Raw genomic sequence first — 27,965 nt, forward strand, 5'->3', positions numbered from 1 at the left:
CCCGCGGGGCCCGCCGTGGCTTCCGTGCCTGGTCGCCCAGGAGCCGGGGTCCGGGGAGCTGAGCACCCGACGTGCCTTTCCGCCGCCGACTCACGTGCTCACCTACAGCCGCTGAGGCGGGGCCCTCGCCGCGAGCCCTGCCGCTGTGGTAGGACACACACGCGCGCCGAGGACAAACCACCACGACCAGCGACGCAGCCGAGGGCACCCCCGGCCTTCCGACGCTGCGGCGCAGGACCGGCCCCGCCTACCCGCAGCTCCAGCAGCGCTCGCCGAACTCCGGCCCGGGGCGCCGCCAAGCAGGGCGACGGCTGAAGACGTCACCGCCCGCCGGTCCTCGCCAACTACCGTGTCCTTGTCCCCGCGCCGTCCTGTTACGTCAGAGAGAGGCGGTCGGCGGCCATTTTGGATTCGGGCGGAAGCCGAAGGAGACCGGCGCGGTCGGGAGCCTCAAAATTAAGTCGGGACAAGTCGGCTCGTCCTATTCAAAGACTAGGAGAGACGCCATCTTCACCGGTCTGCGCGGCTGCGGGAGCAGTGGGGGAACGGGTGGGCACCGGCCTGAGGCCCGCCCGGGCGCCGCCCCGACTCGGCGCCGGGGTCGCCCGCCTCCGCGGTGGCGTCGGGGCCGGCGCTGCCGTTCTGCCCGGCTTCCGGGCCCGTCTCTATGGTGCCGGAGGGACCGACCCCAGGTCCCGTTGCCGTGGCCGCCGCCTCGCGGGGAGGCGAGGGTGGCGGAGCCGCAGGGGCCGAAGAGCGGCCGCTCCCCGCCGGCTTCCCGCAGGTACCCGGGCCCCACGCCGCGCTCGCGTCGGGGCCGGGCCGAGCCGGGCCGTGAGGGGGGGCGCTGAGGCCGGCGGCCGGGCCCCGCGGCAGGTGCGGAGGGAGCGGGGTCCGGATGTGCTGCCGGGAGGCCGAGGAGGAGGAAGGGAGGCGGGGAGGGTCAAGCCGACGCCGCCGTCGGCGTGGGGCTGCGCGCGAGGTCCGCGGGGTCGCGCCCGTCCGGCCTCGGATGGCAGCGGCGCTTCCCGGCCCGCCCAGGGTCCCCGCGGCGGGCAGACGCCGCCTCCCACGGCCGGGACAGTCGCCGGCCTTAGGCTCCGTAAAGCGCCCGTGGCCCCCGACCTGGTGGCTCGTCGCGGGACCCGTGACACCCCGACCGGAAGGTCAGGAGACGCGGCGGCCCCGGGTCCGCGCGGGGAGGCGTCGTGCTGTGTGGCCCCGAGCCCGGGAGACCGGCGGCGAGACCCCGGGGCCGCGGGGTGCGCAGGAGGGCGCGGGGGCTCCCGCGGGGCTGGGGGCGCGTCCCTCTGGCCGGTCGGGCCCGCGGACGGGGCGGCGCCGGAGGCCAAGCCCTCGGCCCTTCCGTGCGCCGTCCCTTAATTTCTGTGACTCCCAACTGCTGGGGGAGTAGGAGCCCCGCGGACGTGCCCCGGGCCGGCGCCGCCCTTCCCCGTGAACACCTGGCGGAGTCCGCGGGCTTCGCGTTCGGGCCGGCGGCGGCCCTCGGAGGCGGGGTCCCGGGGCGGGGTCCCGGGCAGCCCTGGTGCAAGAGCGTCGCACGGAACTTCACCGAGTAGAGGTTCTGTGTGTGATTATCGGGTTACATTTATCCGAAGGATGCAGATTTTCAACTGAAAATTTTAAGGTCTCTCTAGAATTTTTTGTCGTGTATTTAGCATAGCAACTGTCACGTTGTCAGAATTAGTAAGAACTCTTTTTACTTTTTGTTTTCAAGTTATGGAAAAGCCAGGACTGAAAACTGCCACAAATTTTTCGAACGTGTTGTTTGGCCTGTAGAGGTTATAAAAACGCCGAGCCAACACTGAGAAATACGGGGAGTTCCACCTGATAGAGGCTTTTCGCTCCTTGGCGGCACACGGCCACCGGGGAGCCGCGGCCCTGGCTGCCCGCATCGCCCCGGGATCCGAGCGCGTTCGTGTCCTGTTCCAAAGGAGGATCCGTTCTTAGTGTAGAGTTGGGGGGTGCCGGCAGGTGTCTGTCTGTCTGTGAGTTACCCGTGAGGTGACAGCCCCGCAGCAGCCCTGTTAGTACTTGTCTGTTTCAGGTCTGTGTGCCTGTTTATATGTGTACCTAGGCCGGCAGATACAGCCGGAGATACAGATAAGGCTGTAGATACCGGTGTAAGTACATGTTTCTTTTAAAACAACTTCATTGAGGTATAATTGACGTGTATATTTCAAGGGGACCTTGTTAGGAGTTTTGAGATCTGTAATCACCCACCACCATAATCATCATAATCAAGATAATGGACATACCCAGTCCCCCAAAAGTTTCCTTAGAATCCTTTGCAGTCCTTTCCCTTCTCCTAGTCCCTCTAAACGGGTCCCCACCCCAAGCAACCACAGACCTATTTCCTGTCATTGTGGAGTAGTTTGTGTTTTCTGGAATTTTGTGTATGTGTGGTGGTTTTCTTGGCATTTGCAGTATAGTTTTGTACCCTCCCCTTTTTACTTAGCTTAACGTTGAAGGGCAGTGAGGTTGCGTTTTTAAGCGTGCTGTCATTTGCGCTCTGTGAGTCGTCTGCCCCTCTCCCATTATCCTACTGGTCTGCTTGGTTACCTTAAACTCATTCTCCATTTGTTAAAGCCTCTCAACGTTGTTAGAAATATTCTCCAGTTTGTATTGTTTTCCTTCATCATTTTTAGGTATTTTAGACATACAGAAGTGTTATCATTTTTGAATCAAGTTTTATTGCATTTTCCCCTGTGAGACCGGGTGCGAGCAGGGCAGGGCACGTGCACACCCTTTCTCTGTGCTGGATCGCCACACCAAAGGTTCTGAGTCCGCTCGGGGTGGGCGAGGGACAGTGACCACAGCTGTTCGGGTCTGGGGCGTTGCTGGTGACTCGTTGAGCATTTACCATCTTCCTTGATAGACGGCTGCTGTATGGGGATCATAGGCACCAGCAGGCTTGAGGGGCTGTGTCTGGATGCGTGGCCGACGGGCTCCTGTGCACCTGTTGCACACAGAGACCCAGCGTCTGAAAGTGTTTTCCGGGTGCTTGCAGGTTTGCTGGGCCCCAAGGAGGAGCTGCGGCCCCGGGCGCCCGAGGGATGGGGTCGGAGAGCAGTGCCCTGAAGAGCTACACGCTTGAAGCGCCACCGTTCACCTTGCCCACCGGACTGGCTGTCTATCCTGCTGCCCTGCAAGATGGCAAATGCGCTTCGGTTTTTGTGTATAAGAGAGAAAACAAAGACAAGGTTAATAAAGCCGCCAAGGTACCTGTTCATTCTTTAACCCCAACATGCCCAGCAAGACTCTTGGTCCAAAGTGACTTCTTGTTTATTTAATGAAGGAAGGAGAGAAGGGGGTCTCTGCACGGCTCTGAACGAGGCACTTACCTTGGCAGAAACCCTCTGTGAGGCCCCTGTGGCACGAGTGGACAGGCCACATCACTTCTTCTCTGAGGACAAATTTGTGTCACTAAACCGTTGTCCTCCCTTTAGCATGTCGTTTCTCTCTAGCTGCTTTCCAGAATTTTTATTTATCTTTGTTTTACAGCATTTTGGTGATAATGTGTGTAGATGGGGTTTTTTCTGATGTGTCGTGTTTGGCATTCACTGAACTTCTTAAATCTGTAAACTTAAGTATTTGCTGAATTTGGGAAGATTTCAGCTGTTACATTTTTATGCCCCAGTTTCTTTCCCCTTGTTTCCGGGACCCCAGTTACACACATCAGACCGGCTGGTGTTGTCACGTGGGTTCCTGAAGCTCTGATAATGTTTTAAAAACACTTGTTTTGCTTTGTCCGTCAGACCGCCCACATCTTCCGGCCCACTGCCCCCTGCCTCACTCATCTCACTCTCTTAGTCCAGCTAATGACTCTTATTTCTAATGTTTAAGTTTTCCAAATTTCCATTTAGTTCTTGTAAATACGTTCATTTCTGTGGGGAGAACTTCACTGTCTTCATGCATTTCGCAGCTGTCTTTACGCCCGGAGCAGGGCGCGCACAGTCGCGGCTTCAGTGCTTTCTGGTAATTCTCGGTCCGCCTGGGGGGTTGGTCACACGGGAGCTGCCTTTTCACATTACCGTGGCTCTCGGCCGAGTGGTTTCGGATCGCGGCCCGGACGTCCGAACGTCATGCTGTGGGGATCCCCCGGAGGAGGCCTGGCGTCGCAGGCAGCCAGTCCCGTGCCCGCCCCACCCCCGCCCCTCCTGTGCACGGCGGTCAGACCTCGGCCGCTCTCCCAGGACGTGGTGTGCGTCGTGGTTCAGGGTCAGTCTGAGCCCCGTGGGCAGGCAGAGAGTGAGAGCAGCTCCCCCTTCCCTCCCTCTGGGGTGCCCTCCCCGTCCTCAGGCCTGCAGGGTCCTTCCTCGACTCTTTTGGAGAGGAAGATGGCAGGGTTCCCATAGTTTGGCCACCTTTGCTGCCCGGCTCTGCAGCTGGGGTGGCCTCGGTGCAGCTTGAGGGGGATGCCCCCCAACGCAGGAGACGCCACCCACACGGGCGTCCCCTCTCCGGCTCTGACTCCTGCCCGCAGCCCGAGTGCCTCCGCTCACTGCCACGTTGCTCAGGCAGCCCTGTGTTGGTTCAAAGAGGGCAGAGCCCGCCGAGGGGCCCGGGCTCTTCGGGGCCTTCTGCTGCCCTGTGGAGCTAGAAGGCCTTGTGGTCATGTAAATGCTGGTAACACGGATGAAGTCAGGACAAGCCTTGATTCGTCTTTGCCTTACTTGAAGTTTGGCTGGTGGGGGGCTGGGGGGTGCCGTGACCGCTGTGCCCATCGACTTGTACTGCGCTGTGTATGAAACTTACCAGCCTGACTTGAGTCATTAACTTCATCCGCTCTGTACTTTTAAAGCACTTGAAAACGCTTCGGCACCCGTGCCTGCTGAGGTTTCTGTCCTGCACGGTGGAGGCCGATGGCATCCATCTGGTCACGGAGCGGGTGCAGCCGCTGGGAGTGGCCCTGGAAGCGCTGTCCCCCGCGGAGGTCTGTGCCGGGATCTATGACGTGCTGCTGGCGCTCGTCTTCCTTCACGACAGAGTAAGTAGCCTGCACCCGTTCAGCTCACGGGCGTGCAGAGATGGCCGGGGGTGTGCTGTGCGTGTACATCACGGCGCGTGTCGGCCCACGAGTGGCTGTTCTTCCTGAAAGCCGCTGGGGAGGCGCAGGACGCGCTGCAGACACGCGGCTTGTGGAGTGGGCGGCAGGGGGTCGGTTCCGGGCAGTGCTCTGTACACCCGCTTGCTGTTGTGCGGGCTCGCTGTGGCTGTGGATGGACCTTTACCTGGAAGCAGCTGCAGCTGGTGCTCGGTGCTCAGGCAGGTGAAGGTTTGGCATCACGTGGCTGTGGACCAACGTTCCTATTGTCAGGAGTTCTGTTCCATTTAGATTTTGAAGAAAGACATGATTGTTTCTTAGAGGCAGAGTTTTTACACATCCCTTCCGTCTGAGGAGGGGCACCACTGGGAGCCGGCCCTCCACCCGTGGCAGTGTCTGCTGCCCCGGGGACAGAGCGCCAGCCCCGCGTCTGCTTCTGGCCCATCGCTGACAGCATTTCTGAGCTGCTGTTTCTCAGTGGAATGGACGTTCCGACGGATGAAGGCAGCTTCCCTGCCCCTGCCCAGATTAAGAAACACTAGGTACAGGTTAGAAACACTTGCATTTGACTCATGTTAACGTTCAGCTGATTTTAAAAGTGTTGTATTAAAGCTCTTCTGGGAGACAGACTCTCCAGACATCACTTGGGATGCATCATCTCTTAGCATATCTAAGAGGCTGTGAGAAGAGCTGTTCGTGCTTCACCCGGAGGAAGGTTTTCTTGGCTGGGGACGCGGGCTCGCTGGGCAGAGCTGGGCCCCGGGGGCAGGCCCTGCTCCCCCAGAGGCAGCCCCGCCGAGCAGGGGTGCTGGTGTGCTGAGGCCGGCGTCTGCGTGCTCCCCTGCCAGGTGGAAACGCGCGCCGCACTGGACCTTCCTTCGGAGCGCGGGGTCTGGGAGGGTGCGCGTGAAGACCCGGACGGCTGTGGGCCACTGGGGACAGTATCGAGGAGAAAGACCCGGACCTCGGCCCTCTAACCGTTTTCTCTCTCTCACTGATTTGTACTGTATTTTATGGTTTAAAGCTGGCATTTCTGTGGCCTGTGGGATATTTCTGCTGGTCCTATTTCATTTCCTCTTCTTGAGGCAGAATTTTTGTAACGCTTACTGACAAGGTTTCAGGGGAAGTGGATCTGGGTTCGTGATAGGATGTAGGTGAGAAAAAGTGAATACAGTCGCCTCTGGAGCAAAGAGAAGCTTCCTGGTGAAAGGCCTGGGGCCGGCGCCGCTGTGGAGACTTGACGTTCACGAGGAAGGGCCCGGGGAGGCTCGCGAGGCCTGCGCAGCACTCAGGCCGCGTGTCTCTGCCAGGCCGCCCCACGTGGCGGGGGGACCCTGGCCTGTCCCTCCTCGCGGGCCCGTGCTGCTCAGCCTGCCCTTCCTGGAGGTCGCACTCCCTTTGTCGCGACACAGGCAGGAAGGCTCGCCGTGATCGTCTTCGGTGATCAGCGGTCAGTGTTTCTGAGCTTCTGCTCCAGAAATGGGAACGCCCCTCCCGTCCCTGCTCCCCAGGGCCACCTGACGCACAACAACGTGTGCCTGTCGTCCGTGTTCGTGAGCGAGGACGGGCACTGGAAGCTGGGCGGCATGGAGACGGTGTGCGCGGTGCCCCAGGCCACCCCGGAGGTAAGCCCGCCCCCTGCCGCCCCGGGGCCCCAGCACTGCCACGCGTGCCTCTGCGGCGGCCTGGCCTGCGGCGGCGGGCGCCTGGGCTGGGGGATGCCGCTCTTCTGTCAGCCTCCTGTCTCAGGCTGTGAGCCCCGTTCTCGTTCTGTGGCCCGAGGCAGCGGCACGGTCGGTCCCGGCTCACTGCTGCCCTGTCCAGCGGCGCCTGTGCTCAGGCCTCGAGACCACAGCCGCCTTTAGTTGTCCATCTTGCCGCATGATTCTCCAGGATGGGACTGTGTCTGGCGTCTGTCTTGGTCCCCACACAGGGTCGGGACGGGCAGTAGGTACTGGGGAGCCACCCGCAGCCAGCGGTCCGGTGTGTCCAGGTCACCGATGCCCGCACCTAAGACCGCGCCTCTGGGCCCCTCCTGGGGGACCGCCACCTCCAGGCAGGGCCGTGGGGCAGAGCGAGTCCCCTCGGTTCGTGGCCGCCGTGTCCTCCCTCACTCCCGCCTTTCTGCTTGTTGGTCGACTTTCTCTTCCTGGCGGCAGGAGAGGCCTCCCACCTGGCACCGTGCAGGGGCGCCGCTGGCCGCCTGCTCAGCCGGGATCCCCATTGCCCTGCGCGCCCCGACCTTGGCCTCGTCAGGCCTGGGAAGCGGGCTGCTCCCCCCCCAGGAGCTCCTCTTGTTACGCTCGGAGTCGCGTCGGGGGCCACAGCTGCTCCTGCGGGACCGACCCCGACTCGCTGCCGTGGGCCGTGAGCGCTGCCCGGCCTCCCCCGCCGGCCTTCCGCTCCCTCCACCCTCACAGTCAGGGGCCCTGTGCAGCCCCCGTCGTGCGCATCTTGGCTGCATCCTCAGGTGCACAGCGCCCCCTTCACCCTGCTCCGTGTGCCAGTCTGTCACCCTGTGGGGGGAGTACGATGCCGCCGAAGTTCAGCCGGAGCTAAGCTCTGGCCAGGCCTCCTGCTGCGGAGCCCGCCCCAGGCCGTGTGCCCCTGAGCCCGGGTGGCGGGCCAGGCTGGGGCCGAGCACTCCCTGCGCCGTTCAGTGCCCCTCGTGCCCGTGTGGGCTCAGGGCTCACAGGCTCTCGGAGAGTCATCTGTGGCTCGGGATGATGTACGTGTCCTGGGGTGCTGGTTTTATCCCCAGTCCCAAGGGCCTCAGGACTGGCTGAACCAGGAGAAGGCCGTGCAGAGTGGGAAGTGTTCCTAACTCTGCCCCAGAAATCGGTTCCAAGACACCTCTGATGGGCAGCGGGTGTCCGTTCCACCAGCTGGAGGCGGGAAGGGGGCCGCGTCTGTCCCCGGAGCCCCGTGCAGGGCCGTTCCTCAGGCAGGAAGGCTCCGAGTTTGTGTGTCTGATGTGCGGCATTGGTCTGAAGGCCTCACTGCTAGTTTCCATCGCCTGTTGCTTTGTAACCTGGCATAAGATCGGCTCAGCAAACATACGTATAAACTGTTGTCCTTAATTTATTTCTCTGTCCAGTTTCTGAAGAGCATCCAGTCAGTGAGAGACCCCACATCTGTCCCTCCTGAGGAGACGGTAAGCTGGCACGCCCAGGACGGCGAGGCCCCTCATGTGCCCGGTCACAGCGCCGGGCACCTTCCCTGTGCCCACCTCTCTTGCTAAGGGCACCGGCCTCCAGGTCCTCTGCCACCACAGGAGCCTCTTTCTCGACTCGGGGATGTCTCTGGTCGTACCGACACCTGTGAGGCTGCTCAGGCCCCGAGCCCTCCCGTGCGCAGGGGAAGGCTCTTCGCCATTTCACAGTGGATCATATTTTGCTGGAAGCCAGAGGAGCTGGGGAAGCGACACCCCAGCCCTTTCTGGGCTTCACGCAGGCCATCTGCCTGCCCGCCTGACCCTGAGTTAGGTTTCCAAACATGTGCCAGGGGGATGAGTAACTAACTCTGTGCTGGCAAAGAAAGGTTCTGCTGAGCAGCAGGTTGAAGCCATTGTTCCCTCTGAACTTGATTGTGTGACCACCGTGGGCCCTGATCCCAGAGGACACGTTCAGGGCGCTTTACACTGTAAACTAAGGACAGACCTCAGATTTGAAACAAATCAGGTTTATATAAATCACTTACGTGTGCACACTGATACTTGTCAAAGTGATGATTTGTGGGTCCTGGTCAGCATTTTGAGAAGGGAAAGAAAGCAAAATAGGAAAATACCCCTGGACATCATAGGTAGTAAGGGTAGGTACTGTTTTATTAACTTTTGTTTCTGTTATGTGTGTATTTCCACATATGTGTGTGTAGTGGTGATGGCAGTTAGTGATACTGACTGGAGTATATTCTGATCTTTTTTTTTTTTTTGCCCTGGTTTGATAATTTGAAATCTTTGATGCGTATCATTCACGAATGATTTTAAGAGCCTATAAATTAGTACGTGGTACTACATAGTTGGTTTTGAATATAATAAATGCAAAAATGGGAGAAAGTGCTTCCGAGAGCATGGGGAGTGGCTCACGAGGCAGACCCCGCGGCGCTGACGGTCCCCACGCTTTCAGTCTCCAGACTTCACGACCCTGCCAGCATCACACGGACACGCCAGGGACGCCTACTCGTTCGGGATGTTGGTGGAGCGCGTGCTCACGGTCTTGAGCGAGCAGGGTGAGTTGGAGTCACACTTGACCCACAGAGTAAGTAGGGGCACTGCCCGCGCCTGCTGTGCCTGGAGTCGGAGGGCTGCGGGGTTTGACGGCGTGTCCTGCCGGCGGGTTCCAGCCCCAGGCAAGTTCACTGTGGATTCAGGGAGACCAAAGAAATGACAGGGGAACATTCTTGGGGTGAAAGGGTTTATACCCAACTTGATTTCCAGGTGGCAGGTCAGTTACTAAAAGCCCGCTCACTCAGAGCGAGTCTGCAGGCAGCAAGCTGGTCTCTGCCTCTGGGCCCCTCTGTCCCCACAGCCATCCTTAGGCCTCTGTCCTCAGCGCTGCCACCACTCCAGCCTCTGCTCTGCAGCTGTGCCACGGTGTTGCCCAGGTTACTGGGCAGGGCTCTTTATACAGAGTCAGTAATAATGTATCACCCACACATGTGTAGTGAGCCAGCCGGGGCCAGTGAGAATCCTGGCCACAGGAACCCGCACTTCACCCACACGGGCACCCGCTGCTGCCGTGGGGGTCAGGACCTTGGCAGGCGGCCCTGAGCCCTGCCGTCTGTGCCTGCTGACCGGTGCGGGTATTCATGGCCACGGACCTGGTTCCCGCAGAGCTGGGTGATAAATGCATGAGCACTGTGATGATCTGAGAACAGAGTGAGATTCACCATTTCTTAAGATTTCTACCCCGTGCACAGCGTCTCTTCATTCTGAGTCCTGGTTTCCTCTCCAGTGTGTGATGCTGGTCACCCGCTTCCCCTGGGGCCCCTGGGCCCAGGTCCCCGGATGTGCCCTCCTCTCAGGCCTGCTCCCGGCCCCCAGCCGCCCCCATCCGGCGTACGGGGTGCCCGTCACGTGGGAGCCCATGCGGGGCCTCTGTCTCCCCCGGGTGGCCCTGTGCAGTGTCCTCCGCCGGGCGTACACAGACTTCAGAGCTGCAGGCGCCCTTCGGCTGTCCCGGCCTCCGCCCTTGAGAATCAGACCCCCAGCCCCGAGGTGCCCCTGGAGCTGGTGACTCACCGCCCTGCCCTGGGTCTGGAGTGGCAGCCAACAGGAACCGGCCTGGGGGGAGGAGAACACATCCACATGCCTGCCTGGGGATGAGGAGCCCGTCACTGTTAGCCCTGCTCCGTAGGCCAAGCAGAGTCAGCGGGTGGGGCGGGGAGGCCGTGGGGCCGGCGGGCGGCTGACAGCCGGGCTCTGTGCTTGGACTTCTGCAGGCCGACCCCGCCTGCCGGCCTCCAGCTGTAGTCCTGCAGGGGGGGTCCTGGGGACCGACGAGCTCTGGACTTCAGTTTCAGCGGGCGCCCTCCCCAGCTTCCGGCAGACCCTGCGCCCAGCCCTGCTGAACCCCTCGCCTCAGAGCCGGCCCGCGCTGCGCACCCTCCTGTCCCATGACTTCTTCAGGTGAGGCTGCCGCCCGCCACCGGCCCGTGCGGGGCTGCACGCGAGCCTGAGCCCCTCTCCTGTCACTCATCAGGGGGACTGCGTCGTGGCCACACGGGGAACGAATGGGGGGAGAAGGCGGGCGGCGTCCTGGTGCCTGGCACAGACGGGAGGCTCGGGTCTGGGAGCCACAGCCGGATGCCCGGGGCTTCTCGCAGTGGAGGCGCTAGGCTGTGTCCAGCAGCTGGTGCTTGTGGGGCCACCGAGAAAGTTAGATGTAGTCTCTCCTCTCTGCTGCCGTTGTAGCTCTACTGGGAGTTTATAACTGAGTTTTTTTTGTTGGGGAATTGAGCTTATTTTTCCCCAGCAGAAGGTTGTTTTCTGTGTTGAATAATAGTGATGGACAAGCCGGGAGGCGGGCGTAGACGGCGGGCCCAGGACACAGAGCTGTCTCAGGGGACTCGGGCGTTTTTGAAGCTCACCCCGTGGTTGGTTCTGTGTGCGCCCTGTGACCGCGCAGCCGCACGGGATGATTCCGCGGTGGCTTCTGTGGCGCAGCTGATCTTATGTCAGTTTTGAAACTACAGGTCCTTATAGGTGTGCAGCTGGAAAGCTGGACAAAGGGACGCTAACACGGCCGGGGCAGCCGGCTGGAGGCCAGGGCAGGGCAGAGGGTCCTCGTGGGTGCTAGGGGTGTCATTGTGTTTCAGAGAAACTGCTCTACCCTTGCCCATTAGCAGCGTCTTCTAGCCACGGTGTTTCCATGTCCTTTGGGTGATTTATAGTAATACTTCATTCACCTTGATGTTCTTAGAGGAAACACATTCTCTTGTCACAGTGATGAGCTCTTTAGTAGGAACTGTACTGTAAACAGGAGGGGGAGGAAGGGCAGACACGCACGGGCTCCCCAGCCAAGACCTCACCGGGGAGCTGTCCCGGCTGGGGGGGCGGCGCACGGGCTGGCACCTCGCCAGGCAGCCGAGCCAGATCGATTAGCCGTCAATGGACAGCTGTGCATTTTCTCTGCTCCGCAGCCAGTGCGGGTAGGAGCACACACAGGTGTGGAGACCAGGTGGCCAGCCGTGCCTTGGGGGCTGCTCGGTAGGCCGCACGCCATCCCGGGAGCTGAGCGGCTGCAGTGCCCTGCGGCCCTAACAGGGCACCCTCTTGCCCGCTTCTCCGCCTGGCTGAGAAAGTGACCCTGTGGCGTGGAGAGTGCGAGGCTGCCGTGGCTTGTAAGGGCCACACCACCTCCCCCAGGACACGGCATCAACCTCATCCTGTCACCACCGCGAACGTGGGTGACTGAGGGTGCCCACGTGTGTGCTGAGCATGCATCCTCTTCACACATGTCACTGTGTTCTTAAATGCTAGACTCCCTGTGGGCTTGTCCCTCAGTGTTTTTCCTGGGTAGGTACTTATAATAGAACCTTCTAGCTGGCATAGGAGAATGTCTTTGTTGAATGTTATTCTCGTGCAGTTTGTGGTTGTGGTTCCAATATTTAACATGCTTTGTCTAATCTTTTTTCCTGCGTATATTTTTTTTTGGCATTTAGGAATGATTTTCTAGAAATTGTGGATTTCCTGCAAAGTTTAACATTGAAGAGTGAAGAGGAAAAAGCTGAATTCTTCAAGTAAGTTCAGAAAGTTAAGACCCTAAAACTGAGTGACTTAGGATAGGTCTGTGTAGTCACCTCAGGGGCTCTGCAGTGGGTGAGTCAGACGTTTGGTTTCCTGAACAGAAGTCACTGAACATTTCCTATATGTCAGGTTTCCTGTAAGGCCCTGGGGTGGAGAGTTCTGGTGAGGGAAACATACAGACCAGTGCCCCGCGAGGTGTGAGGGGCTCTCGGGCCGTTCTGGGGGCACAGGACGCGGGCAAGGCCGAGATGAGTGTTTGGGTGGAAACGCAGGCACGGCGAGGGGTGGGGCGGGCTGGGCTGGAGGGGGGTTCTAAGACAGGAACCCCGGGGGCATGTGGGGCCGTGGCCGAGACTGCCTGCCGACGTCCCAGGCCAGAGCCACTGTCCCAGGGTCCCTGGCCCCGCAGACAGGTCACTCGCCCATAGAGGGCACAGGTGGGTTTCACGCAGGACTTGGATTCTGTGGCAGACGGTGGCAGTCAAGGCGGTGATGTGTGAGGCACCACTGAGACGACACCAAGATTAGAAGATTTGCAAGATGAAATTGATGAGCAGAACATGAGTCGGGTGGGGGGCGGGGACAGCGGTGGGGTTGGCGCCCGTGGGGTGTGGACAGAGGCGTGCGTGGGCGTTTGGCCAGCGAGGGAGGAAGCCGGGGTCACTCAGCTGACACAGCAACAGCACAGGGCAGCTGCGTGGGTCCCACCAACCCGGCGTTCTCGTGGTGGGGAAGGTGCCAGTTTGAAAGAAGCTTTTCTCCAACCTGCTTCCCTGTAAGGAACCTGGCACACAAACTGCAATGGGAGTGTTGCCTGAAGTTCTGTGGAGTTGCCTGAAAACTGCAGTAACTTCAGGCGGGATTTCTGAAAATGTTCAGGTAGTCTGAGTCCCAAACAGAATGGTCTGATAACACGCAGATGCGTGACCATCTCACACTTGTACAAGGAAAACACATGAAGTGAGGAGAGAGACTGAAGACGAGGGGCTGTTTTGCTAGTTTAGACGTTTCGTGCTTGTCCCCTTCCTCCGCTGCTGATGGAGGAGACACAGCCTGAGCCCCCAGGGACAGTTGGGTGATAATACAGACGACATACAGACCATGTGTTAAATGGCCGCTTATGTTGCGGGTAAGGCTTCTGGTCAGCGGTGCGCTGTCACTAGGTTTGGAGGAGTCTCAAGTCATACACAGCTTTTCCACTGCGTGGAGGGGTCAGTGCCCCCAACCCTTTGTTCAAGGCTCAGCTCTATGAGGGTGCATCTGCCTGTGGTTGGTGACATTTTCCCAGGGAAAGTGGGACGTGTGAGAAGGACCTTGAGCCCAAACTAACCATGGGGCACCCCATCGTGTCGGGGCAGGAGGGAGACAAAGAAGTGATGGTCAGAGCGACTCAGAGCCTGGAAGGCGGGCGTTCCCGCGGGAGTGGGGGGTTTCAGAGAGGACAGAGGGACAGGACCCCGGTGTTCACCGGCGGCCGTGAGGCAGGGGGTCAAGGATGCAGCGAGGTGAGCAGGCAGCTGCTGGAGACACACTGTGGGCCGATCCTGCCAGCACCCCACTGGCGCCCTCACCGCGCTCCTACATGCGTCTCACGGATGAAAACAAAAGCCCGTGTCATGTACACTCTGGAAACAACACGATCTAATGTCCTCCGTCTGTTAAACCTGGAGAAAGGACCTCTGACTGACCGGAAGGCCCCGGCTTACTGGTGGAGAAGAGGACACTCCACTTGGAAAGGGGCAGTTGTGTGGGGGACGCGCCCTGGCCCAGGCTAGAGGCCATTCGCTGCTGCCCAGCTGCCCTGCCCCCACCTCCCGCATTGTTCTTAAGTCCTGGGGGCAGCCTGCCCGCTTCGGGGCTGCGTCTCAGAGGCCTCCCCAGGCTGAGCACCGGCAGTGGCGTGCAGCCAGGCTCCCAGGGCCCCTCTGCCCCCAGGTTCCTGCTGGACAGAGTCAGCGGCTTGTCGGAGGAGCTCATAGCCTCGCGGTTGGTGCCTCTCCTGCTCAATCAGCTGGTGTTCGCCGAGCCCGTAGCTGTTAAGAGCTTTCTCCCTCATCTGCTTGGCCCCAAACAAGGTGAGTTCTTTTCCTAAGTACTGTGGGTAGTTAAGGAGTTTGGGGAGTGTTAGTCCACCCTTGAACAGAGGGAGGGGCCCACGGTGTGTGTTGGTGGTTCTCAGGACGGGGGCTGGCCAGCCCGTGGTCACGGTGACTCGCACGTGGTGCCGAAGCCCCAGCAAGTGAGGGCGTCTTCCTCCCAGCCTGTCACAGCAGCAAGTAGCACGTTAAACACAGGCACACACACACACACACACACGTAAATGCACATACATGCACACACACAAACGCGTTGGGCCCGGGTGTGAAATAGTGCAGGCTTTGGGGAGGCAGGCGTCTCAGGGCTTTGGCGTGTGCAGTGAGCCGTGGGGGCCCTGCCTCCTGACCTCCCGGGAGCGGCCAGTGGAAAGACTAAGAAGCACTGAGGTCTCTTCCCGGAGCCCTGGGTTTTTCTGAAGACAAATGAGGTCGACCTTGGGCCTTGGTACGCGCTGCAGATGGTGACAGGTCAGGTAGACTTCAGTGTCACTGCGGTAGAATAACCGAGTTTGGTGGGACCCTGCGGTCGGAGTTGCTCTCAGGGGTCTCGGTCACACACGCTGCCTCTGCCGGCAGCTGCCGTGCAGCCCAGCCTCGTCGCTGCCCGGTGGCCCCCATTGGCCGTGAGCTCCTCTGTGAGGCTCTTCCGCCCTGTTACCCGGAAGATCGGAGATGGTGCAGCTCTGAGCGACTTGGGGATGTCAGTGACCGGCCTGATGTACCGGCTGTGGGGCTGAGTGAGGGCAGGGGTGCATGTACACGTGTGTGCGCACACATGCGCGGTCCCCGGATGGCTCGGGTCACGGCTGCCTCACGAGCAGTACCGGAACCCAGGAGAGCCGAGGAGCACCAAGACCTGCAGCATTTAACGCCTCCTGGTGTTGCAGCTGAAATGGTGGCAACACTCTGGTCAGTGTTGGGATTCCTCACCGACTCGCGTGACCGCAGGGCTCTTACTGGAACGTGAGCGCGCTCGGTAGCCTGTCTAGGTGACGGAGCAGTTCAGGAGCCCCGCCCCAAGGCAGCGCGTGTCTGGGAACCCGAGCCTTGGGTGGTCTGGCCCGACCTGGGAGCCCTCCTTTGGCCGGGGCGCACTTGGAGCCTGCGGGGCCCCGGGCCTCAAGAGCAGCGCCCAGCGCCCGTGTGCTTGTCCCCCGCCCCGACCGGGCAGCCCCTGCGCAGGGAGAGGCCCCCCGCCTGCTGTCGCCGGCGCTCTTCCGCTCGCGCGTGGTGCCCATGCTGCTGCGGCTGTTCGAGGTCCACGAGGAGCACGTGCGCGTGGTGCTGCTGTCACACCTGGAGGCCTACGTGGGGCACCTCCCGCGGGAGCAGCTGAGGACGGTCGTCCTGCCGCAGGTCAGCCGCGCGCGGGGCCCAGGGAGGGGCGGGGGCAGCGTGGCGGGCATCGGGGGCAGGTCTGCCCGTCAGGCCAGAACGGTGTTTCCGCCCCATTCATGTGGGCAGGGCAGGTAAGGACCGCGTTTGGTCGGAACCTGAAGAGAAGCCCTCTGTTCACTGATTCTGGGGGAAATGGACAGGAATCACTGCGGAGCGCTCTGCAGACGTGGGCGGTGTTGTCCGTGACTAAGCGCCATGAAGTGAATTGTGGCCGAGGAAGGTGCGGTCCTCGCATCAGCGGCGCTCAGCCCCGTGCGCGGGAGCCTCGGGACTCGCCCCGGGGGCCCGGGTCTGGTCGCCTTCCTGTGACCGCAGATGAATCACCACGAACCGCGCAGCTTAGTGGGAAGCTGTTCTCTGCCCTGGAGGCCAGAGTGCGAACCGAGGGCCCAGGACCCAGCCGCCCTGCGGGCTGGGGGGCCCCTCGCGTGCCTTTCTGGCCCCCCGCAGACTGCAGGCCGTGGCATGCAGCCGTGTCCCTCCAGTCTCTGCTGCTGTCATGTGTCCCTGCATCTGCACATGTCCTTTCATGAGGCCACCAGTCACTGGATTTAAGGCCCACTCTAACCAGGATGACCTCGTGTGAAGGTCACATGCTGGGTGGACATGAATTTTTGGGAGACACTATTCAACTCGGGATTTAAAAGCCGTAGGCCTGGTTTTACGGCAGGTCGTGTGCTCAGGGTCCAGGCAGACAGGCATGGAGCGCACGCCTTGCTTCCACGGCGCTAGGAGGTGAGGGAGATCTCTGCTCCGTCTCGTGTAACAGACCGCCCCCAGCTGAGTGCCTGGGAACAGCTATCACTCCTTTAATTCTCCTGATTCTTTGGGTTGACTGGGTCAGCTTGGATGAGCCGTCGCCCCATGTCTGCTGCGGCCATGGTTGTCTGGGGCCCCGTCCAAACAGCTCCCAGCACCTCGGGGAGGCCGGGGGCCACGAGGACCCCCCCAAAGCCTCCGCGTGACCTCTCTCATCCGTGACCTCTCTGCACCGTCTCCCCAGCAGGGAGGGCAGGCTTCTCACACAGCAGCCCAGGCTCCTAGAGGCGCCAGAGCAGCCTTCGTGAGGCACAGGCTGGGGACTCACCGCGTCACTCTGTCACACCCCTCGCGGTCAAGTGAGTCACAGGGGCCCGGGTCCCGTGCAGCCAAGGGTAGCAGTCGCTGCTCCCGGTGCGAGCGCTCTCCGCAGTTGGCTTTGTCTGGAAACCTAGAGGTGGGGTGACATGTACTGACGCTGGGGGAGAAGTGCCACGGGAGGTCTTGGAACCGACGCTGAGCTGGGGTCCGAGAAGGAGCACGTGCTCAGCCCGTGGACAGTGAAGCTCCCTGGACTTCCTCCCCGTCAGCGGCATCCCGGCACGTTCTCTGGGCCAGGAGGGTCATTTTGGCAGCTGTGTGGCCGAGGGAGGGGGTCAGGTCAGAGGCTAGTAGGCTGGTCCAGCCAAGACACCAGAGCAGGAGCAGAGGGCAGACCTCACGCGACAGGAGAGGGTCGAGGCCGACTCCTGGAACCTTGGTGTGGAGGCCGGTCATTTTGTGATCATTGTGTCCTCTTGACAGAATTCTAGTCACATGCTAAAGAAATAAGCCTTATTTCTTTAGTAAGTTGACTTGTACAGCTTTGTTTTGAGAAAGTGCCTCATCTGTCAGCACTGGACCTGATAAATGATCCTGCTGAGTCCGGCTGGAGATCTTGATCCTCAGCAAGCGAGGAAACTGGAGCAGGAAGTGAACAACTGGTCAGGGCTCCAGCAGAGCCAGGGCCTGGCCCGGGGTTCCTGCCCATCTGCCGGTGCAGGTGCTCTGAGTGCCACTCCCCGTATGGCCCTCTGCCAACTCAGAGCAAAGCCTCTCCTGATACCTGCCTGTGACTTTCCTGCTTATGGTTCTTTTGGTCACAAATAACTGAAACCCACCTAAATGAGCTAAAATGAACAAGAGAATTTAATAAGGATGTCAGACTACTTTCCATTGAAATCAGGTGCCCCTGGGACTCGCATACGGTCTTTATTCCTTTACTCTTGGTGTCTGTGACTCTGAAGCCCAGCTGTCCTCTTTGGGGTACACGTGGCCAAGCGTGGCTGTCCATGGCTTCCGAGTTCACTGCTGTCCTCATCTTAAGCCGGTGCAGAGAGAAGCGCCTCCTGTACATTCCCGTCTCTGTCACGAGGACAGATGGTCATGATAATTGGTCCGGTCGGGGCATGTGTCACGCGCACCAGATCGAAGGTAGTTTTCAAGGTCCAACCCTGTGGGTGTGAGACTGGAAAGGAGTAGAGGATTGGGGGCAGAGTGTTCGTGACCTTGATGTGCGGCTCCAGGAGGAAACTGCAGACATGGATGTCCGTGGCCTGTCATGACTCTGCAATGGGGGTGGGGTACACGTACGGAAAAATAACATTTAAAACCTTTTTTTTAAAAACTGAGGTATAATTGGTATATAACACTAGTGAAATGATTCAGGGTTCGTATATATTGTGACGTGACCGCCTCGAAGTTCAGTCATCAATCATGTCACTGTACACGGGCACCACAACTTTTTCCTTGTGATGAGATCAGCCTTTCAGTATTTGTCTTCCTAACAGCTTTCAACTGTGAAGTATTGCTGTCAGCACCATGCTGATGTCACTCCCCCAGGACTCATTTTATAAATAACTGGAAGTTTGTACCTTTGACCCCTTTCACCCATTTTGCCCACCTCTCCCCAGTACCTGTGAAAACTACCAATCCATTCCCGGTATTTATCAGCTTAAAAAAAAAATTCCACATCTAAGTGGGATCCCGTAGTATTTGTCTTTCTTTGACTAGCTTCACTTGGCGTAGTGCCTTCAAGGTCCATCCATGTTAGTGCAGATGGCAGGATTTCATCATTTTCATGGTTGAATGATTTCCGTCATATTTACGCACCACATTTCCTTTATCCATTCATCTGTCCATGGACACAGGTGGTTTCCACATTTTGGCTATTGGAAACGATGCTGCAGTGAACATGGGAGTATAGCTTTCCAAGTTAGTATTTTTCATTTTCTTTGGATAAATACCCAGAAGTGGAACTGTTAGATTATATGGTGGTTCTCTTTTTAATTTTCTGAGGAACCTCCATACTGTCCACTAATTGGCTGCACTAGTCCCCATCATCTCTGGCATCTCACCGGTTGTGATGTGCGTTTCCCTGATGATGAGGGACGTGGAGCATCTTCATGTGCCTGTTGGCATCCGTGTCTTCGGGAAAACGTCTGTATGTTCCGCCCTTTTGTAATTGGACCGATTGGCTCTTTTTGCTATTGGGTTTTTTAATACGGTTCAGATATTAACCCTTTATCATGTAGATGATTTGCAGATATTTTCTCCCATTTCAGTAGGCTGGCTTTTCATTTTGCTTGCAGTGTAGATGCTTTTGTTCGATGGAGTCCTACTTGCCTATTTTTGCTTCTGCTGATTTTGCTTTTAGTGTCAGATTCACAAAGTCATTGCCAAGACCGATAGCAAGGGACTTAACACCTGTTTTCTTCAAGGAGTTTGTATGGTTTCAGGTCTCACGTACTGTCTTCTGTTCCACGGATGCATGTGTCTCTTTCATGCCAGTACCGTACTGCTTTATTTATGATAGCTTTGTATTGTAGCTGGAATCGGAATTTGATGCCTCCAGCCTTGTTCTGTTTGAAGATTGCTTTGACCATTCAGGACCTTTTATGGTTCTATACAAAATTTAGGGTTGTTTGCTCTATTCAGTGAAAAATGCCATTGAAATTGTCAGAGGAGTTGCACTAGATCTGTAGATCGCTTTGGGCGGTACGGCCATTTCATCTCAGCAGCATTCGTCCAGCCCGTGAGCCTGGCAGGCTTTCCATTTACTTGTGTCGTCTTCGGATTCTTTCGTCAGTGTGTTGTACAGTTTGCAGAGGACAGATCTTTCACCAACTTGGTTAGATTTATTCCTAAATATTTTATTCTTTTTGATGCAACTGTAAGTGGGATTGTCTTGATTTCTCTAATAGTTCATTACTAATATGTAGAAATACAACTGATTTTTATGTATTGATTTCTGTATCCTGCAACTTGAGTGTATGTGTTAATTCTAATAGTCTTTTGGTAGCATGTTTAAGGTTTTCTAAATATAGTATGTCCTGTACAAATAATGACAGTTTTACTTCCAATTCTGCATTTTGGTTGCCTTTTCTTTTTCTTGTCAGACTGGGACTGGAATTTACAGGACTATGTTAAATAAAAGCGATTAGAGTGAGTATTGACTTCTTAAGAGAATATGATGTTAGCTGTAGGCTTGTCATTTGTGGCCTTTATAACGTTGAGGTATGTTCCCTCTGTACCCACTTTGTGTAGATTTTTTATCATGAATGAATGTTGCATTTTGTCAGATGTTCTCTTCTTCTAGGACTTCAGTCTGTTAATGTGGCGTATCACATCGGTGAACGCCGAACCAGCCCCGTGCCCCTGGGATGAATCTCCCTTGGTCATGCTGGATGGCCTTTTTAATGTACTGTTGAATTCAGTTTGCTAATATTTTTTGAGGGTTTTTGCATATATGTTTATCAGAGATATTGGCCTATAATTACCCTGTGGCATTATCTGGTGTTGGTAGTAGGGTAGTCCTGGCCTTGTGAAACGAGTTCCCTCCTCTTTTGTTTTTCAGAAGGGCTTGAGAAGAATTGGTGTTAATTGCTCTGTGTTTGGTAGGGTTCACCAGTGAAGCCGTCCGGTCCTGGACTCTGCTTGTTGGGAGGTTTTTGATTACTGATCCAGTCTCCTTTCTAATAGTTGGTATGTTGGCATTTCCTATTTCTTGCTGATTCAGTCTTACTAGGTCATATATTTTCAGGAAATTTATCCATTCCCTCTAGTTTGTCAAATCTGTTGGCATATAATTGTTCGTAGTAGTTTTTGTATTTCTTGGGTATCAGTTTTTAATGTCTCTTTCTCCTTTTGGTGAGTCTGGCTGAAGGTTTGTCAACTTTTATCTTTTCAAAGAAACAGCTCTTTGGGGTTTTTTGTGTGTGTCTAATGTCTTTTTAGTCTGTTTCATTTATTTCTGCTCTGATATTTATTTCCTTCCTTCTGCTAACTTTGGGCTTCATTTGTTCTTTTTCTAGTTCCTTGAGCTAGTTTGAGATTTTTTTCATGTTTCTTGAGGCAGGCATTTATTACTGTGAAAATCCCTCTTATAACTGCTTTTGCTGGATCCCACAGATTTTGACAGGTTGTTTACATCAAGAATTTGATTCTTCCTGTGATTTTTTTCTGTCACCCACTGTTGTTCAGAAGCCTGTCGTTTGATCTCTATATAATTTGTGGGTTTTCCAGCTCTTCTTGTAGTTAAGTCTCAAACTACTGTGGTCAGAAAAATGCATCGTGTGATTTCAGCCTTCTTAAATATCAAGACTTGTTTTGCAGCCTAACGTGGTCTGTCCTGGAGAATGTTACATGGGCACTTGAGGAACATGTGTATTCTGTTGCTTGGGGATGAAATGTGTCATTTAAGGCTGACGTTTCCTTCCTGATTTTCTGTCCAGATAATCTGTCCACCACTGAGTGGGTATTCAAGGCCCCTTACTATTGGATTGCCGTTTCTCCCTTTAGTATTTGCTTTATGCACTTAGCTGCTCCCAAGTTGAGTGCGTATGTATACATGTTATGTCTTCTTTTAGGATTGACTCCTTTATCATTGCATAATGCCCTTCTTTGTTTATTACAGTCTTTATCTAAAAGTCAGTTTTGTCTGATTTAAGTACAGCTGCCCCAGCTTTCTTTTGGTTTCCATTTGCATGGAATGAATTTTTTTCCATTCTTTCCCTCTTAGGCTGTATGTGTCCTTAGACCTGAAGTCAGTCTCTTGTAGGCAGCCATAAATGCATCTCTTGATTAGAATATCTAGATTATCATAAATTGGGGCACCGTCAACTGCCGTCCCACTGTAAACAGGCCCATCTCATCTGCTCTTAGATGCTAAGCAGAATGGGACCTGGCTAGTATTTGGATGGAGACCACCTGGGAGAACTGGGTGTTGCAGACCTAAAGGGTTGAGCTGTTGGAAGAATTCAGTGGCCTTGGACTGGAGGTGGGAGCCGACAGGCATCATTACCAACTCTAAAACCTTGTATAGCAATCTAACAGTAACTTTGTCATGTCTAATACATTTGCTGGTTTGATTTTGTTTTTATCAGTCTGTGATGGATTGGGAGGGGAAAATAATGGGTCCATGGCCACAGATGGTGTGAGAGCCGAACTAGAGCACACATGTAAGTGGAGGCCTCCTGATGCAGCCCAGCTGCCCACGTTCCTGGGCAGCGAAAGGCAGGCACTGTTTCCGTCTACACTTACTGCCTGATTGTCACCTCATCATCTGCCCCCCTAGGTGTTGCTGGGCCTGCGCGATACCAGTGACTCCATTGTGGCAATCACTCTCCACAGCCTGGCCGTGCTGGTCTCCTTGCTGGGCCCCGAGGTGGTGGTAGGAGGGGAGAGAACCAAGATCTTCAAGCGCACCGCCCCCAGTTTCACTAAAACTGTCGACCTTTCTCCAGAAGGTAAGAGTGATGGAAGGTCTGTCCTTTAACATTATGTACATAATCCAGGTGGGTGACTCGAAGAACAGAATTACGAGGAAGACGTTAGTGACTCCCCCTCCCCCAGCTCCACGTGTAAGGTACCAGTTTTAATAGTTCAGTGGGAATCCTTTTGTCCCTCTATTTTAAGCTCACCAAAAAAGTTGTATATGTATATGCACAGACGGAGGACTTTGAGAAGATGCTGTACACAGTCAGAACTCCATTTTTTCTGGTAGCAGCTTGTCAGACTGCTCTCCAGGCCAAGACCGGGGGCCTAGGGCCTACACGGCCTGCACCCCCACGGTGTGGCTCATTCAGTGACCTTCCTGTTGCTGAGCAACTGCACTCCTGCTGCAGGTTTAGCGCTACAGCGCAGCAGGGGCTGACGGACCGTCACGCGTGTCGCGGTGTCCCGTCTTACTGCTGTAGGATAGTCTCAGCGGACGTACCGGGCCAGAGAGCACACCTGGAGATACCGGCAGGGTCCGAAAAGGCTGTAGCAGTTTCAGTGACACCGGATGTTTAGTTCTTTTGGTTTTTTGGCCCATTGGGTGAAAAGCTGTTGATTTAGGTACTTCATGAAATCTTACTTCTGGTATGTTCCCACTGGATGTGAGTGGGAGGTGGTGGTGATTTCTGGTGTTTACAGGCTGTAAAAGACAAGCATTTTTGCATCCACGGTACCACTGCTTGTCTTCTGTATGACCTTGAGGGCGGGACTGTGTTTTGGATTCTGGATCTCTAATTTGGCGTTCGTGGGTGTAGCCAGTAGGTAGCATGGAAATGGTTATCAGGAGAAGCGTCTACCAGGCAGACCTTTCTCTAGCATTGATCTAGCATTTTTAAAGCAACTCTGGCTTCAAGTTTTGGAGATGCTCAGCCCCTCTTGGTGTGGAGGCCCTGCCAGGGGGGCTACAAGGGCTTCACGGGGGCCACGTGTGGCAGCCGCCTCTCCAGCCGTGAGGTGCGCACACGGAGCCAAGTGAGGTCTCACCAGCTTTTCTCTGAGCAGACGGGGGCAGACAGCAGGCGGGGTGTGTGCTTCATGCCGGAGGACCTCTGCTGTGGAGGAAGTAAGTGTCCATTCAGGGTCAGGCTTAGGGAGCAGGTGTGCATGCTGATCAGGCAGCAGTTCCCGCTCCTGTTTCTGTTCTGTCGGTTTTTCTAGTTCTAGATGTTTCACGTGTTGTCCGTCTGGGCCAGCCTGTAATCTCAGTAGGAAACAGAAAAGGCGCCGATGCAGCAGCAGATGGATTTTCATTGTAGAGTTTCCTGAAGCTCTGAGAAGGCACATTAGGGGTCTGACCCCAGATTTCCGAGGTCGGCTCTTCATCGGAGGTGGTAGTAGTGAGCCCCGGGGGCAGCCGCGCCTCCAGATTAAAGCGTGGGCTGTGCTGGGAAGGGGGGTCTGTGAAGGAGGCACCCGTGGGTGTTCTTCCCACCCCTCTGCAGTTTGCCTGGGTGTCAGAGTCGCGCATACGGACTGGTGGTGTGTTTGTGAGAAGTGTGCCTTGTGAACGCTGAGTCTGTCAGAGTTGGGAGGCAATTTAGGGACAGGACATGGGGTAAAAAGTTGGGTGTCACTGGGCAGGACTGTGGCAGAAATTGGGGGGGGCAACATTTGCAGGGGTCAGGCTGGAGAGTGGGCTGAGGAGGGGGTGGCCTCCCTGGTCCACTTCTTACCCAAGGCCATTTGCTGCACTCGTTTTAAGTTACAAGAAATATCTGGCCTAAAACTTGCTAGAAATCTTTTTTGACCAATGTGCACTCCTGAGTGTGAACTTCTGGTGAACTGCTAGACATTTTCTTGAGACAGTTTTTTCCCCATTGGGAGTGAGCTGTCCATAACAAAGCTTACCATTTTAACCATTTTTAAATGTCTGGTTTTGTGGCAGAGTACATTCCCATTTGTGTGCCTGTACCCTTAGGCTGTTATCCTTAAAAGGAAAGCAGAATCAGTTATGATTTTAAGCCACTACCAGAATGTTTCTAAGGCTGTTAACTCATGACCGGGTGTCCTAAAGGTTCTTCCCTGTCACCCACCCTTCCTGCAACAGGGTCTGGCCTTCAGCTCTTTGAAGACATGCTCTGTGCAGCTCTTGTGGGTTAGACATGCCTGTCCTTTGACCACTGCCCCTGGACACATGACAGAGTAATTCACAATCCCTGCGGTTTCTGGAGCTTTTGTTTTCCCTCAGACCCTGCCATGCTCCTGCCTGCGCCATGAGACCCCCCCATCTCGGGGAGCCCCGCCAGCACAGTCCCCAGGTGTTCTGGCAGCACGACACACACAGCAAGGCTACTGTTTCACAGATGGGTGGCAGTGCCCGTTACACAGGTGCCCCACTGCTCAGGTGGACATTTTCCCGAGCAGTGGGCTCGAATTCCAGACCGAGGGCACTCGGGAACGCTGAGGCTGAGCTCGCCTCTGTGCGACCGTGGGCTCAGCCGCGCTCACCTTCCCCGGGCCTCTGGGCAGGAGCAGGGGGACATCACTTCTTTTTTGCACATGTTACTTAGGACTTACTGATGCCTTATTCCAAGTTTTACCCAAGAATGTTAATTCAGCCATAAGAAAAAAACAAATCCTACCATTTGCAACAATATGGATGTAGCTAGAGGGTATTATGCTCAGTGAAATAAGCCACGTGGAGAAAGACAAGTACCAAATGATTTCACTCATCTGTGGAGTATAACAACAAAGAAAAACTGAAGGAACAAAACAGCAGCAGAAGCACAGAACCCAAGAAGGGACTAACAGTTACCAAAGGGAAAGGGACTGGGGAAGATGGGTGGGAAGGGAGGGACAAGGGTGGGGAAAAAGGGGGCATTATGATTAGCATGTATAGTGGGGGGGGCATGGGGAGGGCTGCGCAACACAGAGAAGACAAGTAGTGACTCTACAGGATCTTACTACACAGATGGACAGTGACTGTAATGGGGTGTGTGGGGGGGACTTGGTGATCGGGGGAGTCTAGTAAATATAATGTTTCTCATGTGATTGTAGATTAACGACACCAAAAAAAAAAAGTGGTGCTGCAAGCACCTTGTCAGAACCTGCCAAGCACTGCTCTTTTCTAATCCCCTGCAAAGGAGGATCCGAAAGTCCACACAGTGAAAAAAAAAAAGGAATGTTACTAGGCGTGTGAACAGTTCTAGGTTCTAGGTTTGGGGCAGAGTTCTTAGGACCCTGAAATCTGCTACCGACTACACCTGAGGAGACGCGTCTCCACTGAAGGCGTGTGAGGCTGGGCAAGCTCATTCACACACACAGCATCTTCTCAGGACATACAGATGACACCTCGAGGTCACGTAGCTGGCCTAGAACGAACACTACTTGTTCATAGTCACGCCAAACAGCCTTTGATATTCAGTAAAGGTTTGGGCGCTTCAGTTAGATGTGGCTCGGTAACTAACGCACATCCCGTCCGAGCGGTCTGCGCTTTTGTGGTTTTTGGTGTACGTGGATGTTCCCAGGAAATTACATCTGTGTGTTTTTTTCATGTTAACCTTCTAAATACTCTTAACCAGTGTTTTATGGGAATAATTCTTGTATGTATCTCCTCAGGCGATCACTTTACGCAGCCTGTTAAATTTCCCTTAAACGGAATCTCAGATGTGAAGAGCGCCTCGGGAGACACTGACAGCTTCCCAGGTCCTGACGAGTGGCCGGACTGGGGCGAGCCTGGGGACCAAGCTGGCAGCACACAGGCTGGCCCCGTGGAGCCCCGTGGCACCGCCCAGGCCCCCCGCCCTGGCGAGGAGGAGACATGGGGTGACACCGGCCTCCACAGCAGCCCTGTGGAGCCTGCACTGGCCAGGGAGGCCACGCTTCTGCAGTCATGCCCACCCCAAAAGCCTGAGCTCACACAAGGGGACCACCCTAGCCTAGCCAGGCCACCGAAGACACTGTCACACGACAGGCGCCCAAAGCTTCCATCGGAACTCAGTTTAGGAGAGGAGTTTACCATTCACGTGAAGCAGCAGCCAGTACGAGACACCGAGTTGGACTGGTTTGCAGACATGACCCCAGAAATTAAGCCTTCAGCTGCTCTCGTGTTGCCTGAACTGACGGCACAAATGGTGGCTCCCAGCAGAGCCACAGCCTCACCAGTGATGTTTTCCTCGAAATTTGCTGCGGCAGCGACTGTGGAGGTGAGGGTAGGATGCTGCCCACAGTGCCAGCACTGCCCTCCTGCCCCCTCCAGGTGGGGTCCAGGGGTGCTGGGCATGTAGTTCCCCAGGGGAAGGACAAGGCGCACGCCTGGGTACCTTTCCCCCCAAGGGCAACAGTGCCCGGGCAGGTGTCACCACACTGCCTGCAGGATCCCGTGCCCTCAGCGGCTGCCTTAGTCTGCTTGTCTCATTACAGGTGCCGGCTGAAGGCTGGGGAGAAGGGGAGCTCGGCTGGGACGACAGCAGCTGGTGACAGTGGCAGGGACAGGGTCCCCTGTTCAAGCCAAACTCGTACCTCAAAAGCAGGCTCTGCAGACGAGAGCCCAGAGCGTTCGGCACTGGGAGACACCCTGGCGGGGAGCCCACAGGCAGCGGCTGGCTGTGACCGGTTTCTATCACGAGCAAGTGGCAGTGGAAAGGGTGGCTCTGCTGCGTTTTGTCCAGGACAATTCCAGAAGAAAATAAATACAAAGATCCAAGCTTGATTAGCTTAATTTCGTGCCATTTCTTTAACAGAAGAGCAGGCTCTATTGTGAAGTACAAATGTACTAAAATAGCAATTTCAAATCATTTCTTTACCTGAGATGTCCTTAGGCAGCTTGTTTCTCTACAGGTGTACAAGCAGCCCCCAGGCAGGCCCTGACTGCTCCACGTGTACCAAAGAGGGGGCCCCACGGTCTTGTACTGGGTCCAATAAAGACTATTTTCACTAGATTCCACTTGACAAAAGTTTTATATGTTAGAAAACGTGCAGACATAATTACATCAGTATTTCCGCTCACAAAACATGCTGATGGGTGATGGAGCCCCCCGAGTCCACAGCGACCCCGTCCAGCCGAGCCCCCGAGAGCAGACCACGTCTGAGCCCGCCGAGCCTCTGCTGGAGCAGCTCCACGCTCCCCAGGAGCCAGTCTGGAGCAGGGGCCTTGGGGAGCAGCACCTCGAGCACCTCCAGGGCCCCCGCTGCTGCACGCAGAGCAGACCTGTACTCTTCCTCCAGGGGGGACGCTGGGCGGGCTCTTTTTGCATAAGGCTGACAAGTGAGGGAACGTGTGGTAAGTAAAGCCCTGGCACCTTCCCCAAATGATGGAAGTTCTCCCCTTTCAGACAAGTACAGGTTTCCCGCCCTGGCCGCTGTTTTAGAAAAGCACGTGACTCGGCCACACCTGCCTCAGCGCAGGACCACAAGTGCTGCCTCGCCCCGTGACTTCCAGTGGCCGTGTCTAAACGCGCCTTGCAGCTGCAGACAGCCATGCTTGGACGCCTCTGCCCAGGACGGGGTGGGGTTGGGGCCAAGACACCTGTTCTAAGAGCTGCAACCAAAACTCTCCATAACACTGTTCATAGGCTATTTGGAGTCATGACCTGTCAGGGCTCAGAACAGTACTAACATCCTCAGTGCCGTCAGAGTTCTG

At 56.1% G+C, this 27,965-nt stretch overlaps 2 protein-coding genes across 18 annotated transcripts in view; one reads left to right on the forward strand and one right to left on the reverse strand.

Annotated features, from left to right (window-relative positions):
* On the forward strand, nt 1-27,264 carry SCYL3 (SCY1 like pseudokinase 3). 9 transcript variants are annotated; one of them, XM_037024084.2, is made up of 13 exons: nt 1-516; nt 3,032-3,242; nt 4,826-5,011; nt 6,481-6,693; nt 8,166-8,222; nt 9,193-9,295; nt 10,508-10,694; nt 12,230-12,307; nt 14,250-14,389; nt 15,582-15,766; nt 22,182-22,353; nt 25,943-26,529; nt 26,747-27,264. In XM_037024084.2, the coding sequence occupies exons 2-13, from the start codon at nt 3,078-3,080 to the stop codon at nt 26,801-26,803; spliced, it is 2,130 nt and encodes a 709-aa protein (XP_036879979.2). In that variant the 5' UTR covers nt 1-516; nt 3,032-3,077; the 3' UTR covers nt 26,804-27,264. The 9 variants fall into 9 exon arrangements, with proteins under 9 accessions (XP_036879979.2, XP_036879980.2, XP_036879976.2 ...); XM_037024081.2 differs by lacking the exon at nt 1-516 and adding an exon at nt 627-784; XM_037024086.2 differs by lacking the exon at nt 1-516 and adding an exon at nt 627-784 and having other exon boundaries at nt 10,583-10,694.
* The window catches only part of FIRRM (FIGNL1 interacting regulator of recombination and mitosis), a 36,876-nt gene continuing 36,175 nt past the window's right edge, over nt 27,265-27,965 (reverse strand). For all 9 annotated transcript variants that reach the window (XM_037024079.2, XM_073222128.1, XM_073222133.1 and 6 more), the window contains one exon: nt 27,265-27,583. In XM_037024079.2, coding sequence (XP_036879974.2) covers nt 27,329-27,583 — 255 coding nt within the window. In that variant the 3' untranslated portion in view covers nt 27,265-27,328. The remainder of the gene's footprint in view (nt 27,584-27,965) is intronic.

Source organism: Manis javanica, chromosome 14 (assembly GCF_040802235.1).
Source record: "Manis javanica isolate MJ-LG chromosome 14, MJ_LKY, whole genome shotgun sequence".
Classification (NCBI taxonomy): domain Eukaryota; kingdom Metazoa; phylum Chordata; class Mammalia; order Pholidota; family Manidae; genus Manis; species Manis javanica.

Bases quoted from the DNA above. Each gene is read 5' to 3' on its own strand.
- SCYL3 (XM_037024084.2), top strand. From the start codon at position 3,078: ATGGGGTCGGAGAGCAGTGCCCTGAAGAGCTACACGCTTGAAGCGCCA. The intron at 3,243-4,825 runs GTACCTGTTCAT...GTACTTTTAAAG, and splicing joins AGGTTAATAAAGCCGCCAAG to CACTTGAAAACGCTTCGGCA. The intron at 26,530-26,746 runs GTGAGGGTAGGA...GTCTCATTACAG, and splicing joins CTGCGGCAGCGACTGTGGAG to GTGCCGGCTGAAGGCTGGGG.